This window comes from Bathycoccus prasinos (genome assembly GCF_002220235.1).
Source record: "Bathycoccus prasinos genomic : Chromosome_11".
Taxonomy (NCBI): Eukaryota; Viridiplantae; Chlorophyta; class Mamiellophyceae; order Mamiellales; family Bathycoccaceae; genus Bathycoccus; species Bathycoccus prasinos.
This window is the reverse complement of record NC_023998.1, coordinates 397,460-417,490: the sequence shown is the minus strand read 5'-3', so window position 1 is coordinate 417,490 and position 20,031 is coordinate 397,460. Positions and strand designations below refer to the sequence as shown.

At 52.8% G+C, this 20,031-nt stretch overlaps 2 protein-coding genes across 2 annotated transcripts; both read right to left on the bottom strand.

Moving 5' to 3' along the window:
* Positions 1 to 57: 57 nt before the first annotated feature.
* Positions 58 to 2,568, bottom strand: Bathy11g02210 (predicted protein; the record flags this gene model as incomplete). Its single annotated transcript, XM_007510331.1, has 1 exon — positions 58 to 2,568. One exon carries the CDS (start codon positions 2,566 to 2,568, stop codon positions 58 to 60), a length of 2,511 nt encoding a protein of 836 aa, XP_007510393.1.
* Positions 2,569 to 3,764: 1,196 nt separating this feature from the next.
* Positions 3,765 to 19,943, bottom strand: Bathy11g02200 (predicted protein; the record flags this gene model as incomplete). Its single annotated transcript, XM_007510031.1, has 1 exon — positions 3,765 to 19,943. One exon carries the CDS (start codon positions 19,941 to 19,943, stop codon positions 3,765 to 3,767), a length of 16,179 nt encoding a protein of 5,392 aa, XP_007510093.1.
* Positions 19,944 to 20,031: the final 88 nt, after the last annotated feature.

Below are 20,031 nucleotides of genomic sequence, written 5' to 3'. Positions count from 1 at the left end.
TAATGATGATGATTATAGTAATATTTTCTCCCGTCATCCTCTCGCGTATTTTAGATTTTAGTAGGAAGTCTTCAAAAACGCCGTCGCGCACCTCACGCCTTTCATAGCGTTCGCCCACTGGTCGGCGGCGATGGAAACGACGAAACAGTTCCCACCGACTTTTTTTTGTTGCGCCTGCGTGCCACTTTTCGTCGTCAACGCCACTCCGGATATGCCTTGTACCGTGCCTCGGACGCACTCGACGAGCTCTTTTAAAGTCTTTTGAATGTTTACCGATTTCTCTCGCGGCAGCGGCGTCGGCGAGGCGTACGAGGCGGTTTCGAGCGCGGAGGATCTGGTTTCGAATTCATTGCACGGATCGTGAATGCCAACGATTTGTGCGAAATCGACTTTGTTGTTCGGCAAAGTGACAATCACAGAGCTCGGGCGTTTGCTTTTGCCGCAGCTTTTGTTGCTCCGCGTGTTCGTGGCGACGACGTTTTGCTCCGGAATGGCAAATCCGAGAAGCGTCGGATTTGACGAGGTGACCGTCGAACGCGTCGTTCGTCGTTCTCGTTTTTCGAGAGTCGCATTTAAAGCAGCTTGTCGCCTTAGCGGATTCTTCGTCGTTCTCGGTGGCGCTTCTCTGCTCGACTTTAATGGTTTCTCCACGTCTACCACATCGTCTTCGTCGCCTTCGACGTACTCTTCCGTGGCGGCGTTTTGCACCGAGCGCGCGGCGCCGCAGCCGCCGCCAAAGACAGTCATGGTCGTCGCGTACCCACTCGCGTACTCTGCGGTCCCATCGTCCTCTGAGAGCACCACGAGCTGTTCATCGCTGATCGGGTCCGTTTGCGTTTCTGCTTCGCGCGTTTGTTCGGATACAGATCTTTCGAGGGACGTCGCGTTGTCGTCTTCGTCGTTCACCGCGGTGATATCGACATCGTCGCTCTTGATGAAGTCGTTGTCGTCGTTGTAATCTTCGCACACGTTATTAAGCTCGTCTTCGTTGTTCAACACTTGTTCTAATAACGATTGCGAGTGATTGGTCGTGGTATTCCCGAACGCGACGAACGATCCTTCGTTGTCGCCCGCGACGGGCGAGGAGACGCCGAGCGCCGCCGCGCCGCTTTCGTGGTCTCCGTTCGTGTTCGCCAAGTCCATCTCTTGAACGCTCGCGGATAAAATCTTCTCCTTCAACGCCTCTCTTTCTTCGTCGCCGGGTCGTTTGTTTCGACTTCTCGGTCGTCCAATTGGTCCTCTCCCTTTCGTTTGCGTCGTCGCGTACACTCTCAATTCGCTCGGCGTTCCGTCTTTCCTTCGTAACGTCGCGTTCCAGTGGTTCTTCACCGCATTTTCCGTCCGTCCCGGTAACCCTTTCGCGATATCCGCCCACTTGTTTCCGAGCACTTTGTGTAACTCGATCAACTTTGACTCCTCTTTCGTCGACCACGACCCTCTGCGAATGTCCGGTCGTAAGTGGTTGTTCCATCGTTCGCGGCACTGTTTGCCGACTCTACCGTTCAGCGCTCTCGACACCGAGGACCATTTGCGAGTGCCGAATTGCGTGACCAAGCGAACCAACTCCTCGTCTTCCTCTTTGGACCATTGGCCTTTTATTTTCTCCACCGGTGGTGGTTTTGGTTTCTTTTCGCGCGTGATGGCAGCTTTCGACGATATCGAGGTTACGTGGTTCGTCGCTTTGTTCTCTCGGAGTCGTTGTTCTCGCCTGGCTTTCTTCACCTCTGGATCGAGCGGTTTACGACCGCGTTTTTTCTTCGTCGGCGTCTCTTCGTATTCCTCTAACAAACTTGCAGCGCTCTTGAGGAAATTTTCTTCGAGATCGTAGTGAATTTCAGAGTCCGTGCTGTCTTCGTCCGTCGTGTCGCCGGTTGGCGGCGGCGGCGCGACCGTTCTCGTCGCCTCAGATTTTCTCTTGCGACCTCTTCCGTTGGGCTTCTTCGTCGACGGCGACGATTCGCCTTTCTCTTTCAACCCGCCTTTCTCGCGCAAAGGTATTGTCTTGACACCTTCGATAGTTGTTCGCGCAAACCCATCGCTGCCAAGAATGAACGATAAGGACTCTAACGATCGATTCGTCGTTTTGAGTCTCGCTTTGGTCGATTTGATGAGCACGTTTGAGTCGCCACCGCCCGTCGCGGCGAGAGCGAGTTCGCCGGCTTCCGTCGAACTCTTCTTGTATACCGGCTGATGCTTCGTAGTCTTCGAAGTCTTCGCCGTCTTCTTCGTCGTATTTTTTGTCCTCGTCTTCCCAGCCTCCTCCTCTACTCTCACCGCGATCTCTTCGCTTCCCAACCCAAACAACGCCTCGTCGAGCGCGTCTAAAAAATCGTGCTCGCTCAAATCGCCTTGACCTTGGACGAGCGACTTCGCCAGCTCGCTTCTTCCTTCACCGTTTCCTGCCGCCTCCTCGTCACCAAGCATCATCCCGCTTCCCCTATCTGCTCTTCTTTCAGTTTGTTCCGAAGGCGCGACGATCGCGTTCAAACTCGCTCGAAAATGGTCGTCCGCGATGGAAAAGACGTTATCGCGCCAAAAGTCCACGCCATCGTTCGCATCGTCCTCCATCCAATTCGCGCCGCCCTGTTTTCAATCATAACAACACGAACAATAATAAAGGGAAAAAGAGTGCGCGAAAGAGTGAGTTTAAGAGAGCGTAAAAAATGTCATCGTCCGCGCTTAAAATCCTCTCTTCTTTTTTTTCTCGATCTGAGATTTTTGAAAGGACATTTGGATTGGCACATTGGTTGTCTGAACCGACTTTGTCTCTCTCGCACATCCTCCGCGCTTTGAAGCCGAAAGAAGAAGAAACGCATACAAAACGATGATAATAGAATCGTATTACCTGTTGCGCGAATGAATGTCGTCGCACGACTGCCTCTCTTGCCATCGAGCGAGAGTTCGTTGTGTGATTCTTTTTTGAATGTGCAATGACGCGACTCCCCTTCGCTTCCCGGAAAGTCGGGTAAAGAGATGCCAAATTAAATATAAAATGCTTTGCTCGCCTTTCGCCTTCACAGACGCGCGAGAGAAGATATGAGACGCTCACTTTTTACACTCGTCAATTATTGTGCTTTGCGCGCACATGTACTTCTTCGATGTGCACGTTTTATACGTGCGTATGATATGTATGAGTTGTGAGGAGAGTAAACACTAATTCGGAATCGTATAACCGCCTTATAAAGAGGTGAAAATATCCAAGAATATCTGCCTTTTTGAGGCGACTTTTCAGGAAACTAAAAGACGTTTTTTTTTTTTAAAGCACATGTGTAATGCGTTTTTTTTTGTTACCACTCATATCTGATGAGTAACGTAAACCCGATGTAGCCTCCTATAGGCGCCTATATAACGAAGAAGAAGAGGCGTGTAATAATACGTCATCGTCTCATCGAGAAGCAAGAGAGACGGTGTGTGGGAGAGGAGAGGACAGTTTTGTGTCCTCCGTGTTATGTTGAGTAAGAAGGTCGCAGAGGGATGAAACGAGGGGAAAAGCGACTGCTCGACTTCCTTTTTTTTTTTTGGAGATGAGATTTTTTCAAAATTCGTGGCGCTCAAAGCGCCTCTTGAACTTCCTTTTTTGTCAATACTGTGCGAAGAAGAGCGGCGCGTCTGTCTGCGTAGGAGTTTGTGAGGAGTTTGTTCTATACGAAGAAGAAGAAGAAGAAGAAGTGTGTAAACGTTTTGGTGTTGATGAAGTGATTGTTTGTAAAGAGTAATAACTTGAGTATCATGTGAAAATAAATATGTGTGCTATGCGTGCGTTTTTATTCCTCCTCCTCCGTCTCGGATTCGATGTCGCGCAGTTGTCGTTGTTGTTTTCCTCCTCCTTTCACCACCTTTGTGACGACGACGTGTTGTTGTTGTTGTTGTTGCTTCAACTCTGCTTCGACTCCTTTTTGCGCCGCCATGGCAACGACCGCCGCCGCTCGCTCGTATTCAGCCAATTTAATCTTCAACGCTTCTGTTTCTCTTCTGAGTTGGTCGACGTTGTCTTCGTCCTCCGCCATCGTCGCGCCCGCTAACGTCCGCTGACCAAACGCGCCTCGATCTCTCACCGGCGCGCCTAACAGCATTCGGTTGCCGCGTTGGTTAGAAGTGACGAGCTCACTCATCAACGCCAACGTTTCCGCCTCCGGACGCATCTTACTTTGGTCCGCGTCCGTGACGTTTGGTGAGACGTGGATAACTCTCGGCCAACCGACGACGGCTTGGCCACCAACCGTGACCCACACGACGTAACTCCCAGCTTTCGAAAACATCGATCGGAATTGGCCTCGGATTTGACTACCTCCGCCCGATGACTTCGACTGGATCTCCTCGAATCGCACATCTCTCGGTCCAGATGCACGAACTTCGAGCGTTTGCCATTCCTTCCAAACGGTAGCGTTGCCGAATCGGTCTCGAGCGTGCATTTTAATGGTGAGAAAATCACCCGCGCGAGCGTTGATTTGACCCACGTTCGGGGTGATACTCGAATTGGTATTGGAGGAAATGAACCCTTGGTCGTCGTGTGCGCCTTCGACGGTGGCAACGCAATGCGCCGCCGCCGCTTGACCAGGCGACACGCGAACTTCGATCGGCGCGCCTTTCACCGGGTCTCGTTTGTACCCGGACCAGACGTACAAGGTGTACCTACCCGCCACTCTCGCTTCGAATCGAACGTCGCACGATCCGTCTCCAGCTTCCACTGTTTCGATTTCCGCCGGTCCTGCGCCAGACGCTTCCACGCGGAACGGTAACGAATCAGGATACGCTTTCAAAACGTTGCCAAATTTGTCGCATCGTAAAATTCTCGCGATACCAACCATGCCGGCTTCCAAGTTGCGCAAGCCAGAAGCGTCGATTTGACATCTATTTGGATCCGCTTCCGCGGCTTCGCAGATACCATGCAGCGATCTTCTCGAGTCGTCAGCGACCAACTCGATCTCATACTTACCGGCGATGTCGACAAAGTACGAGACGACGTATGACCCGTCGCCTTGATCGAGAACAGAGCCTTCGGTATTGACAATCGTATCCTCGCGCCTTTCCACGCGTTTGTCTTCGGCTTTGATGATGGAAGTGACCACGCACTCAATCGGAGAGCCTCCCATGCGCAAGCGATTACCTCGGTGATCGCGCGCACGGATGATGAAGGAGGATCGTTTTCCAGCGACGCATTCGGTTCGACCAGAACCGGTGATTTCAGAGAGTGGTAAACAAATTTCAGCCGGTTTGACGTCGCACGTAAACGGAGAGCCGACTAACGGTTCGCCGTCCAGGTTGGCAAATAACGTGTGTCGACCAACTTCTGGCCATCGAACGACGGCGCGGTAACGGATTTTGTCCTTGGTTAACTTCAAAGGAATAATTGAAGAGACACCAGATGGAGATAATAATCGCGCGCAGACGGCTTCTTTACCGCCAACTTCTCGGTGCGAGGCGTCAAAGTCAGTCGATTGTAAGGTAAACGCGGTTTCCGCGCCGACGAAAAACATCGGTTTGGATTCCAAACATTTCAGCGTCAAGGCGTTGACTTTGCCGCGGAGGCACTCGATGACGCCGGTGTTGGACACGTCTTGCGATTTCGTACCCGCATCACCGGTGACGAAGGAGTTGAAGGACATGCGAACGGATTGCTCTGGCTTTTCACCTTTATCCGGCCAGCATTTTAAGTGCACGGTCCACTTACCGCTCTTAGGCAGCGTAAATCGTACCGAATACGTACCGTCCGCGTGATCTTCGACATTCGCATCAACTTCCAAACCTTCGTCGATGAAATCGTTTGATTTCAAGACAATCTCCACGTTGTCCCCGCCTTCCAGTCGAGCGTTGCCGAAGGAATCGTTCGCTAAGAAGATTGCGTGGGTGGGAGTGCCCACGCGGACTTGCTTCTCTGCCAACGCGTCGCCTTTCAATACGGATGTCTTCGCGTCGATTTCATTCGCGACGACTTGTAATACTTTCGGGAAGCCGGCGCAGATTTTTCCGTCGACCGTCGCGCGCATGGAGTACGAACCAGCTTTGGTAAGCGTACCCGAAAAGGCTTTTTCATTGACGTTAATCGCGCTCTTTTTCTTCTTCAAGTCCTTCTTCGAGGCTTCCCGTAAGAGTAAATCGCTCGCGCCGGCGCAATCCACACGAACTTTTTGGTCCGCGTCAAACGAGCACGCGTTGCCGTAGGCATCAAAGGCGTCCAAGTACGCGTCAATTTCTCGACCGGCGACGGCGATTAATACTGCGCCGGCGCGTTCTTTGACGCCTTCAACTCTGGCTGAACATTTCGAACCATCCGCAGCGCCAGCGACTAAATCGAGTTTAATCGGCGCCCCCCGGATTGGCGATTCGGCTTTGCCGCCACGTTCCCACCATTTCTTTTGGTTGTCGGCGGTGAAAACGAGCAAAGTGTACGAGCCGCAGGCGGTTGCGCGGAATCGCGCAACCGCAGTTGGACCGTGCTTATCGTTTTTATCAAAGCTCTCGATTCTCCCGATATCTGCTTCAACCGTTCCTGGCCCGTCGCCGTCGGCGACGATCGCGAACGTGGACGTCAAATCTTCGTGTTTCGGCGGCGGCACAATGTTTCCGTGCTTATCCGCACAAATCATTGGGATTTCAACGACATCACCAGATCGCCAGACGTACTTCTTTAACGGCGTTTTAATAATCTCGTAGTTCTTTTCTTCATCCCCCGAGGCTTTCAATTTTTTCTTCCCGTCACTGGCGGTCGTGATTTCTTTCCTCGTAATGGCGTAATCGAGGACGACGCACGATTTCGGATCGACTTCACCTGGGACCACGATAATGCGCGCTTTTCGTTCTTGGCCGGCGCAAGTTATGGATAACTCGTGCGGCGATGCTTTCAAGCACGTGTATCGAATTGCGTACGACCCGTCGCGCAAATCTTCAACTTTCGCTTGGATGGGAATCTTCGAAGTTCGTTTGTTCGCGATATCCAACTCGTACACCGCGCAGTTGATTTTTGCGCCGCCTTTGAAGATGCGTTTGCCCGCTGGGTTCGTAGAAAGCATAATAAATTCGGCTTCAATTCCCGCCGTGGCTTTTTGCCATCCGTCGCCTTCCAACTTGGAAGACGCCAAGACGACGATGGCGCGATCCGCGGCGCGGTTGCGCAATTCGTCGTCCTTGACTAAGTTGCAAATTTGGTCAGCGTTAGCTGGCGGTAACGCAGCGATGATACCATCGGCGATGTCCATGTCGAGACCGTCAATAATTTTTGCCGCAATGTCCGGTTCCACGGCACCGGCGGCAAAGATGTTCGCAACCGCAGAAGATGGCATATTCTTGATCGCCGTTCGTACCGTTTCCATGTTGCTCGAAATGCTCGTAAGAATTTCGCCGGCTCTGAATGGATCCGCGGCGGCTAAGATTTGCGATGCGCGTTTGATGGCGTCCTCGTCGTCGGTTTCCAAGATGGCGCGAATAGCAGCCGAGGCATCGTCTAAAGACAGGTATTTCAAGCACGCCGCAGCCGCTTCCGGCGTCATCTTTAACAACATCGCAGCTCTTTTCGACTCCGACATGTTCGTCAAGATGCTCGCCGCAGTTTCGGGCGTCAACGCAGAAACGATATCAGCCGCGTCTTTCGGCGTCATGTTCCCAATCGCGTGCGCGGCAACCTTCGCGTCCATTGTTTCGAGACAGTCGATGCATGCCTTCTTCGATGTCACTTTTTGCTCGGCATCTTTTTGCTTGTGAACGTTGTTGCTTTCGTGCCATAACTTCAGCAAACAATCCGCGACGACGCCTCTCGACTTCGTCGTTTCGTGCTCGGCTTGCTTTTGGTTCGCCCAACTTGGACCGTATTTCGACAAACTTTCCAAAGAGGAAGAAAGCGTTTTCGGCGTCGCCTCTATCACGGACGCGTTGGCCAAGATTTCCATCCCTCGCTTCGGCGATAAGTTGTGCAAAATTTTCCCTGAATCTTTCGATTCCATGCGCGCATAGACTTTCGACCTCGTCGGTTCTGGCATGGAATACAACAACTCGCTCGCCGCGTGTGGGTCTAACGGTAATAGCGCTTGTAAACGCAAAGCGACTTCGTCTGGTTTCATGAGCGCCAACGCCGCGTTCAATTTCCTCGCGCCTTCCTGAGACGAGGCAAACATGGAAGACATCGCACTCGCGGATTGTTGCGGCGTCAATTTTGAGAAGATTTCTGCAGTTTTATCCGCGGTATATTGCATAAGAATTGCAGCTAAAGCCGACGGAGGTTTTACGCGTCGTAAAATGTCCATGACTTTATTTTCGTCTTCAATCATCTTCAGCGCTTCCACCGCGGATTGTGGATCTAAAGCGCCAACTAAGGAGCCGGAGGCTTCCAAAGACAAGTTTTCCAAAATGTTCGCGCGGTCACCTCGTTTACAGGACGCGAAGACTCTTTTGGCATCGTCCAATTCCATTTGTGAAATAGCTTCTGCAAGTTTCTTCGGGTTCATGTTAGCGATGATTTGCGCGGCGCGTTCGGCGTCCATGGTCGCCAACACGGCACCCGCCGCCGCCGCCCGCATATCGGCGAGCGCTTGTGCGGCAACCTTGGGTGGGACACCTTCCAAAGATTTGGCCGCTCGAAGAGTGGCTGACTTGGACGGTTTTACACCGTTTGCGCCCCACCTGTGTTCTTTGATTTCACCAGATGAAGCCGCGTTGCCGCCGAGCGCTTCGCCGCTCAAATTCACCGGCGGCGGGGTGACCGCCCCAGTCGCAACCAAATTCTCCGCCAAATCTGCAATCTTCGTCCCAATACTCGTCGCTCTTAAAGCTTCGTCCAATCGTTCCGATTTCGGTTTCCCAGAAACCAACAACGTTGCATAATGTTTCGCAGCCAAGTCAATATCCGTCATCGCCATGACGCACAGTGCCGCCGCTGCAACTTCCGCGTTTGCCGGCGTCGATTGCAATTTCCACAATAAGTTCGATGCGACATCGGAATCCACTCTCGATAAAACCAAGGCGACTACTTCTGGGTCCACATCAGTCAAGTTTGGCATGGACGCTAAAAGCCTCGCCGCGTAATTTGCATCTAGAGCGCCAAAGGTTTCGCGCATCAAGTGCGGGTACACCTCCGAGAAACGAGCCATAATCTCTGCCGCTTTCTTCGGAGACATTGAACGTAAAATGTTCGCTCTCGCTTCCGCAGACGCGTCGGACAAGATATTTGCCGCATCTTGCGCCGTCATTCGCGTGAGTAACGTTGCTGCTGCCATGGGTGAGATTGCGTTCAAAATCTTTTCTCTTTCTTCAGCCGTCCCGGCGTATAACGCCGCCGACGCGTTATCTTCCTCCATCGCGACGAACGCCGCCGCCAAGGCGCGTTCGTCTTGCATGGCAGCCAATACGCTCGCCGCTTCTTCTGGCTCCATCATATCCAAGCACGCACCAGCCAAGTTTGGCTTCATTCCACAGAGCATCTCCGCCGCTGCCTCCAACGAAGGTTGGCTGCGCAACGCGTGTAACGCCGCTTCGGCTTGTTGCGCGGTAATTCTCGGTTCGTTACTGTTCGCACTCCCAAAGATGACTTGGTGTTCTGTGGAGCTCATCTCGTCGTCATCGTCGTTATCATCGGCCCAATCGAAGTAATCCGGAAATGGGCCGTGCGTATCTGTACCGTAAACGTAGCCAAATGCGTTATTCGCACGCACCGCCGAGGACGGCGCGCGTTCGCGAGCGTCGAGCATGAACTCGTCGTACGCTTCCTGGTTCGGGTCCCGCACGCGAACGACAAACGGGCAGCCGGGTAAGATGTCACCATCTAAAGTAACGCAAACCGAGTGGTTCCCGAGCTCGACCCAAAACAATTTAGACCAAAAGTGTCTCGATTCTGGATTGAACACCACGGGCGTATTAAACGCCAACCCTGACGGCGTGTGTACCGTGCACACAATGGCCTCGCGTCCGGACATGACTCGAGACGGATTCGCCGGCTGGACGAATAACGTTTGCGTGTCGTGTAGCTCTGGACGTTCCCCACCTACGCCGCGAACGACGCATTCGCCGGCAATTAAAACACCTAAAGATGGCGAGAGCGAGTACCTAGAAATTTTTTCCTTGACGCCGTTGACGCTTAAATGCACGTCGTGTCGAATCGGTTCGTCCATTTCAAATCGTAAAACGTACGTGCCGTCGCCGACATCTTCGACGTAACAGTCAACGTACCCATCGTGTTCGGTTTTGATCGTAGCTTCGACTAAATCACCGCCCATAGATCGCATGTTGCCAAAAACATCGGCAGCTTGGAGCATGAGCGTGGTTTCCGTGGCTGTCGTGGAGCGCGATAAAGCTTCGCCAGAAATGATGCACGCGTTGGCGTCCGCCGGACCAGCAACAACTTGGACGGTACGAGGCCATCCAGCGCAAGAGCTGTCGCCGACTAACGCGGAAACGCAGTAAGTACCCGCGTCCGTAAAGGTTGCTGAAAATGCACCGACATCGTCACCAGGCGCAAATGCAATCTCCGTCGGGCCTTTGCCATGAACAGCGATGCGTTCGCCGCCAGTCCATTGCGTTTTGTTCCCGTGCGCATCTCGAGGCAAGACGTAGACGTTGACTTTGTCGCCGGCAACGATTGTGGCCGGTAAGGAGGCATCGGAGTCGTGCTCGCCCAAGCGCTCTTCACCGGCTGATTCATCGAGAGGATCGATTTGTAGCGCGATTCTCGCGACGCATGCCGCCGGGAAGGTTTGAGTAGACTCGCACTCCGCGACGAACGTCGCAACGAGTTCTGGATCGGCTTCTCCTAAGATGGCACCACCACCGGCGATGTCGTCGACGATATTCGTAGCATCGATGGCAACCGCAAGAACGTCGATTTCGTACACGCCGGATGCCGCCGCTCTCAAGCGCAACTCGCACGTTCCGTCGCCTAACTCTAACGCTTCGCAATCCACGACGGCGGGGCCTACAACTTCCGCGGCGAATCGGTTCAACCCGTTTTTCGCGCTTCGTCTCGTCGGATTTCCGTACCGATCGCGACGTTGAACGCGAACGATGCCGGGTTCACCGGCGAGCCATTGCACGAGCATTTTGGAGGCGTCCACGCGACATTCGGACGGTTCGCACCACGACGCTTCGCATACGCAGTTTAAAGTGCGACTGCTCGGATTTTTTGTCTGCAACGCGATGAACAAATCAACTTTACCAGCTTTCGTGCACACATACTCGAAATCGTACGTCCCGTCTTGATTATTCAGGAATGAAGCGGCGATCGGACTTTCTCCCGGGCACCTCGCTTCGACGTGAATCTTCTCTGCTGCGCCAAAGTTAATCGGATTCCCACCGTAATCTCTCGCGTGGAGTCGAAACTTAGCTGGTTCGCCGGCGATGCACCTCGTCGCACCTTCGCCAGAGACAACGCAGGCGGACAAGGAAATTTCCCGACCTTCGGCGATGACGCGAATGGGAGTTTTCGGAACGCGAATCCCATTGATCAAAACCGCAATGTGATGAACACCCGGATGAAGCCAACGAATTTTGGCCACGTATCGAGTCATATCTTTCGCGAGCGTACAGCGGAGCGACTCGGAGACGCCTGACGGTAAAGTTAAAACAACCGAAATCGCTTCTAAACCAGTCATTAAGCGTTTGTTAACTTCGAAACCGGCGCCAACGATGATTAAATCCGTCGTCGTCCCGCACTCTGCCGCGCCTCGCGCGTCAAGCGCTGGGTTCAGCGTAATATCGGCCTCTTCCGCGGTCAACGTACCAAAAGCGACGTGGAAGGCGATGCCGCCTTCAATCAATGGTTGGCCGTTGATACGGACGGATAAAATCCAACGACCGGCGACGGTGACACCGAACTCGAGAGCGTACGTGCCGTCGCCATGGTCGACCACGGAAGCACCACGAGCGTAAGCGCCGTTCGGACCTTCGAGCGCCAATTGCACATCATCTCCGCCTTGTACTCTCAAGTTGGCGTATTGATCCACCGCTCTTAACGTTAATCGAACTAAATCGCCCGTTTTCACGTCTTTCAAACCTTCCATAGATAAGAAACATCGATCCGGGTGCGTCGGTCCAGCGATGATTTGGACAACTCTCCAACATACCGGTAAACCGTCGCACAAGACTCGCAGCTCGAACGTACCAGCTCGAGTCATTTTTGACGTGAAATCGGTTTGACGCGACGTTGCCCCCGTGACATCAAAAGCGAAGAATTCCGGACCTTGAGCTTGCACTTGAATCACCTGGCCTTCCTCCCAGGACGTGTCGTTGCCGAATCGATCCCTCGCAGTGACGCAAACGAGAACGTTTTCTCCCGCTGGTGCAACCCAAGACGCTTTAGAGCCACCGTTTGTGTCGTAATCGTCGCCATTACGCTGACGCGCGCCAACGACGATCAAGTCGCAATTCTGAGGTTCCGCAACCGCGGCGACCAACGGGATTTCGAATACGCCTCTCGGTAAAGGGAAGAGCATCGTACCATCCGCGGCGTTGACTTTTTGCAACGATTTTGGCAACTCGCTGATGGATTGGCCGCCAGCAATAGCTACCGCCGTGCGCTCTTCGAAGGTGATTTTAGAGTTGCGCTCATCGTAACCTTTCTTTTGCGCAGATTTCACGGCGCCTGCTAACGCGTCGTCTCTTTCTAAAGCTTTGTTTGCGATTAAAATGCGCCTGGTTTTACCCTTGTCATCGATGATTGTTTTCGCGTGTTCATCGTACTCGGTCGTTTTCGCCTCGATGCGTTTTTGTCTTTCGGCTTTGGAATAAACGTCCTCACCTTCGTGACTTTCAACGCCCGGCAAGGCTTTCGTTTTGCCTTCTGTGCGTCCGTAATGCATCAACTCTTCCGCTTCTTCGTTCATGAATGGCAGTAAAGGCGCATCGGCGACGTACACGCCCAAGTTGTACGTTCCAGCAACCGTCGCCGTGTATCTGATTTCACAGGTGCCGTTACCAAGTTCTAAGGACTCCACAGCCACTTCGGCGTTGTTCGGTCCAACGCCGTAGCCATACAAAGGCGCTAAACCTTCACGTCGCGGGACCCTGTTACCAAATCGATCGACACGCGTAACCGTAAACGCAAGTTGTTGCCCAGCAATCCATCTCGTGTGCGTAGCGCCATCCACTCGGCACTTGGCGTAATCGACTCTCCCCGGAACGCAATTCGCGCGAAAAGTTGCTGCTTCTGAACCGAGGAAGAGCGACAGTTCAAACGGACCGGCACGTTCGACGACGTATGCTGCCTCGTAAGTCCCGTCGCCTAAATCGAATACTTTACCTCTCGTGGTATCGCCACCACTTCGGATGGCCAAACCTAATAAAGCGCCTCCGGTGAATAATCGGTTGCCTCTCGCGTCTCTCGCCTCGATCAAAATCGTCGCCTTCTCACCGGCAACTGCACCTTGCAGACCCGGACCGGAGAGACGGCACATTGGCAAGCTCAAGTTCTGCGCTTCGACGTCGACAATTAGCGGCGATCCGACGATGGGCTCACCATTAATCGTAGCTACGATTTCGTGACGCCCAACTTCCCACCACCTCGCGGAGGCTTTGTAGCGAGCGCCTCTCTCGGCAAAAGAAACGGCCAACGTGTGCGAAGCACCAGAAGGGGCGATTAAATGCACGGAACACGCTTCTTTCCCAGACATGCCTCTCCCAGTCGCTTCAAATTCCAAAGACTGGACGTAAATGTCTCGCAACGAGCCGCACGTATCAATAACGACGTTGTCGTTATTATTCCCCGCGCCAATCAACCCGGCGACGCGATCGACATGTTTCGAATGCTCCACACCCGGTGCAGCGCGTAAAATACACCCAGATGCTGAAACTGGACCGTAAGTAGCAATCAATTCGACCGTGGATTCTTTCGCGACTTTCCCGTTGATTACCGCAGAACACGTGTACCTCCCCGCCGTGGGGACTACAAACTCCGCTGTGTACGAACCATCGCCGTGGTCGTGGACGTCCAAACACGTCGATTTGTTCCCACCCGAAGAAATAATGCTCAAATCGACGCGATCGCCACCCCCGTGACAATTGTTCCCATACTTGTCTTCGGTTTGCACCGTAAGCCTGGAGACGTGGCCGGCCAAGACGCCGGCTAACGCATCCCCACGCAACGTCGCTCGTCCAGTCACGCACGGTCCAGGGAACACATGCAATGCCAACGGAGATGCGGCGATGGGAATACCATCGACGGCAACGTGGACGACGTAGCTTCCAGCTCTCGGGCAAATCGTTCGCAAAATGACGCGACCGCCGCGCATGTCCGCGACTTCAAACGCTCTTTCTTGAGGTAAATGCGCCGGACCGGATGCAGATACCGTCACCGTTTCGCCTTTGAAGACAGTTGGGTTCCCGTATCGATCGCACGCATCAACCAGTGCGGTGACTTCTTCACCAGCCATTGCGGCGCAAACGAGCGGAGACTTTTTACTCTTATCTCCTTTCGCGCCGTTGAATCCGTTGTCCAATTTGAAGCCTTTCGTCGAAGATGTCAAGGTTTGCAACACGGCTTTACAACCGGCGTGCGAGAGTTTTCCAGTCACCATTGCCGCTTCAAAGGGAGTCGTGGGAATGATTTCATTCGTATCCACGCACGAAACAGTGATGGTATACACTCCGGTGGTGTTCGTTTCGAGTTCAAACTCGATTCGACCATCCGGCATCGGCAAACGTTTGTTGCTCGCCTTGACCGTCCCGGGGCCGACGCAACGAACCTTGAAGTCCAAGACGCAATCGTTCGCGTCGATTTTGTTACCGTAGGCGTCAACGAGCTGCAAGCGCAACAGCCCGCCTTCGCCGGCTTTCCACTCGTCTAACCCTGACTTATCAAGAGTAGATTTGAGCACGTCGCAGTCACCGGCATAGCACGTGGAATCGTAAATGGCCTCTTCGGAGTTGCCGAGGACAACAACTTCAATCGGACCAGCGGTTTTGGAAACGTAAATGATTTCGTAATCACCATTACCTCTGTCTTTAATCTCACCTTCGATGGGTTCCATTTGGGACGCGAGCTTTGAATCAGCCGGTCGCGTGAAAACGGAGAGTTGCGCGCCGCCGTGGGGGATGCGCGAACCGCCCTTTTCTCTCGCTTCGATGACAATCTTCGCCGGAATGCCCGCAATGCATTGATATTCAGCAAACTTCACCGTGCATTGCGGTAAGCATAATGTCGAGCGGTTCAAGATGCGATCTTTCAAGTCGCGTCTTTTCAAGTGCTTCATTATGTTTTGAATCATTTGCTCCGGCATCAAAGAAACGAAGGAAATAGCAAAGTTTGGATCGATGTCTTCGATCAAAGCTGCCGCAGCTTCCGGAGATAAACCAGCCGCATATAAAGCGACGGCGTTAGCCAATGACGATTCAGAGTCCAAATCGCCACCTTTAAGATTACGTAACATTTTAGTCACCTCATCCGGCGACATGCCGCGCAACGCGCGACACGCGTCCTCCGGAGAAAGCTTTCCCAAAATATCGTGTGCGTTCATCAAACCTTCGCAAGCTTTACCCAAAGCTTCCAAAGGGTCGATGAGCGCCAAAATCTCTGCAATCAAAAACTGGAACATTCCGGACAAGTCGCAGTTACTATCGGGTTGTAAAGAAATCGAAATGGCTTCTGCAGCCAGCACCGGGTCTAACAAGTTGGCCGCATTCGCCGCCAGCTCGTGACCTTTATGCTTGCACACTTGGCAAAAGGCGCGTTCGACGGTCGATGAATCTTGATCTTTGAGCAAATCTGCGAGCTCTTCCGGTGTCATTTCCAACGCTAATCGACCAAAGGATTTGTTATCCAATAAGAAGGGCAACGCCACGATGCGTTGATCTTCTCGACAGCATCGGAAAAAACTCAACGCGTGATTCGAGTTCGTCTCGTCTTTGGTTTGCATGACCCCCCCGGTATCGTCCGCTAAAAGTAAGGCATATACGACAACTGCGACGTCTTCGCCGTCGGCATCGTCAAAGCCAGCTTCATACAGCGCACATCCGCCTTTACAGGATATGTCTATCATCACCGGCGCTAAATTTTCTAAGCGTTCTAAAGCGTTTTGTCGTCTAGTTTGTCGTTCGTGGGCCGGCAAGGAAGGATCCGAAAGCCAAGCGTTGGAACACCCGGCAATTAAATCGATCCAGTTCCAACCGTCTCCACTCGTAGACTCGCTAAATCCAGCTTCTCTGCGCATAGTTTCAATCATCTCTAACATTTCCGCGCGCTCTTTCACGTCCAGAGTTCGCATGGCTTTTGGTACGAGCCTCGGCGGTAATCGTGCTAGAATACCAGCTTTATCCTTTTTATCTTTACATTTTCCGACGACATCGGCGATATCGATGTCTTCGCATAGCTTCTCCAAGTTCCCACGGTCTAAGTTTTTTAAAAGCGGTCCTAAATCTCCCGGGCTTAATTGCTTCAAAGCGTCGAGGAATTTGGCGTTGTCTTCCGGATCCGCGCTGGCTAAGATTTTTGCCAAGTCTTCCGTACTCATAGCGAGGAGAACGTCTGTTGGGTCACGCATAGCACCTAAAATATCCGCTGCATCTTTCGGAGGAAGTTCGGAGAGAATTTCAGCGCAAGTTCCAGGCATGACGCCACTCAACATTCTCGCGACGTTTTCCACGTCTTGGCCTTGGATGGCGTCCGCGGCGTCCTTCGGAGACAAGTTCGAAAGCGCTTGCGCGGCGCCTTCCGGAAGAAGGTTCGGTAACATGTCCGCAATCTCTCTGGCAGAGAGGTTCTCGGGAATTTGCGGCAACGACAGGAGGATTTCGACGTTATATGGCGACCCGATGATAGCTTCTTGGCTTAAATTGACCGAAATCGTGTGCATGCCGACTTGCGTCCAGCGGTACGTGCCGGTATACACGCCGTTCTCGAACGTCAATTTCACCTCGGCAACTTCACCAGATGGTAACAGAATTCGAGTAGTCATAGCTTCCGTGCCGTTAAATCTGCGACCGACTGAAGTATCGTTCACGGTTCCGTTGCCGGCATGGTTCGGGTAAATCGTAATCGTGCCGTTTTCGAAGCAAACGACGCCACCTAAATTATCCGAGCCGAGTCCAACGAACGAACATTCTTGCGCTATAACTGGACCGTATTCTGCTAAAATCGATTGAACGTCCGAACGACCAGTTTGGCCATTGACGACTAATTGACAATCCCACATTCCCGGTTGGTCCAGTTTGAATTCGCACCCATACGTGCCGTCGGAATGGTCTACAACTTTCGCCGTCACGACAGATCGTCCATCCGGCGAAACTAAAGTCATGTCTAACACGTCGCCACCAGTAGCTCTCAAGTTGCCAAACTTATCCGCGGCGTGAATGGTGAGATGGCTCGGTCGTCCGACGCGAACGCCAGCGGCCGCTTCGCCAAATACCATGCACTTACTCGGATCTGTTGCTCCCGGAACCACAATAAGAATGCGCGGGTACCCGGCTAACGGTTCCTCGGCAGCATCGGCAGAAAGCAAGTACGAACCTGCGGTTTGAAAACTCGCCGATAAGGTAGCTTCAGCTCTGGGACCTCCGCGATTTTCAAAGTGGTACTCTTCGTCGTCCATGACGGCGGTGAAAAAAATCGACTGATCGCTCGTAAACGACGTCGCGTTGCCGTAGATATCTTTCGGGGAAACGTTCGCGATGACTTCATCGCCCGCAACGGCGACTAAGGCGTCGCTGTCGGGAGAGGCGAGTTGTGCACCATAAATTGAAGTTACGCACGCAGATCCCGCGGCAATGCTTGGCGTGACGACAATTTCAAAAGGCGCGCCCGGTAACGAATCCATGTGTTCACCTCCCGAAACGGAGACAAAGTATCGACCGATAATCGTACACTTGACAACGACGTCTGATCGACCGTAAGAACCGTCGATGACGTCGCATTTCGCTAAACCTGGGCCGTCGATGGTACACCGAAACGCCAATTGACCTTGCCTCGAAGGGCAATCGTTCCCGTACGCGTCTCTTCTTTGAATAGTCACTCGACCTTCTTTACCGACGATTAAATCGAGATTCGAGTCCCCGAGTAAGACGCACGATTGAATCACCGCCACATTTGGTTCGCAAATAGCTTTCATGTTTAATTCTTCTTCGCCTAAAGCAACGACGAGTTCGAAATTTCCAGCTACTTTGCACACGTACGACGCTTCGTAGGAACCGTTCCCGAAATCAATAATCTCGCCTCGGAATCGCTCGTCGTTTCCAGCTTTTGTTTTACACTTGAGGGAGACCTCCAAGTCAAACCCGCCTTCTCGTAAGCGGTTGCCTCTTTGATCTCTCGTTTCGATGATGAACGTGGCTCGTTCGCCGGCGATGCACTTGTGCGCGCCCGGGCCGGTGATTTGCGAGGCGGCCAAGCACGCAACCTCCGGGGCAACTTGTACCGCATGCGGCGCACCAGGTAACGAACGACCGTCTAACGTAACCGAAACCCAATTTTCGCCAACTTCTGGCCAGCAGATGGTTCCAACGGCTTCAATCGACCCTGGTTGACACTCGATGGGAATGCCGACGGAAACGCCCGACGGGGCCGTGAGTTTCACTTGGAACCCTTCCGCACCGGAAAACTGGCGTCCATCTTCCGGTCGAGCAATGCGCACGCGAACAGGGGCATATCCACCACACGGCTGCGTACCTTGCGGCAAATCCAAAATCAAATCTGTCGCCGTCAACGGTCCGTGTGAGACAACGAGTTTGTGCACTTCGTTGCTCAAACGTCCGTTGTATGCGCATCGAAGCATCCATACACCCGCGGAAGGGCAGGAAAAGTCGAGCAAATACGACCCATCACCATGATCGGTTACTTTACAGCTCGCACGTTCGTTCGTTTCCGTGTGCACGACGACCGCTTCGACATCGTCCCCTCCTCGGGCGCGCGGATTGCCGAATCGATCGATAACTCGGACGTTAATTTTACAGTTTCTGTTCACCATCAATCGCAACGAGCGGTTACCCGGAACCAACGTATCTGTCGCTTCCACGCCGCCGTCGACGTTTTCAAAACGTAACTGTCCTTGCATTGGCGCTTGTTGGATTTCGTTGTTTTGACCTTCGCCTCTGTACACAAAAGCGCTGTCGGCGTTGTAATCGTATCCGAGCGCTCCGGTTTGAATTTTATTATTCTCATCACTGTTTACACGAACATCATCTTCGCTGGAATACATAGATTCTTTATCTTCCTGGTAGTCATCATCATCATCATCATCATCATCACCGTACGAAACGTTCGCTTTCTTCGACCTCTTCTTCGCCGTCGAGTACGCTCGCGCTCCGCCGACGTCCGAGGACGCCGTCGGATCCGACCCTCTCTGCGGCGGCGACAGATCCTCCGAAACCGACGGCACAAAACTTTCTTCAAATTCTTCTTCTTCGAGGACAGATTCCAGTTCCGCGTTAATGTCTTGCTCTCGTCTCTTTTTCTTCCTTCCTTCCGCGACGTCGTCTTCGTCAAAATCGCTCAAATTCGCGATCGACGCGTCGCTCGAAATTTCCGAAAACGCCACCCCTTCCGCCACCGGTATCGCTCGCACCGAAAATTGCACGTGCGTCAGTTGCACCGTCTTCTCTCCTTTCCCGGTTTTTAAAGGGACCGTCTTCGTGATTTCCTTCCCTGGTTGGAGGCAAAAATCCATCAGATCGATTTTGCTTTCCGCGTACACTCGCGTTTTCGTCTTGGACATGATTTCCTTCACGGTGAGCAACATCGGTTTACTCTCGTACTCTCCCGTTCTCGGATTGACGAACAGAGAGGTGGAAATACTCAACACTTCGTCGTTGAAGTCGCACTCGCCGTTCGACGCGTCCACGATTTGTGTCTTCGCAACTTTCGAGCCTCGTTTGACGAGCAATTGCGTTCGTTTCGTGCCGGGGAGGAGATTGTACACCGAGCGAACAGTCACCTGGAATTCGTACTTGTCCGCTTTCCATCCTTTGGATTTCATCACGAGTTTACTGCTGCTCGTGGGACCAGTAGTAGTACCACCGGTGCCTTTACGAGAGAACATCTTTTTGTTGTGCGTTTGTCGAAGGATGCGATGTAGGCGTGTGCGTACTCTACACAAAGCTCTCGCGCGTCCTTTCCGAACAAAAATG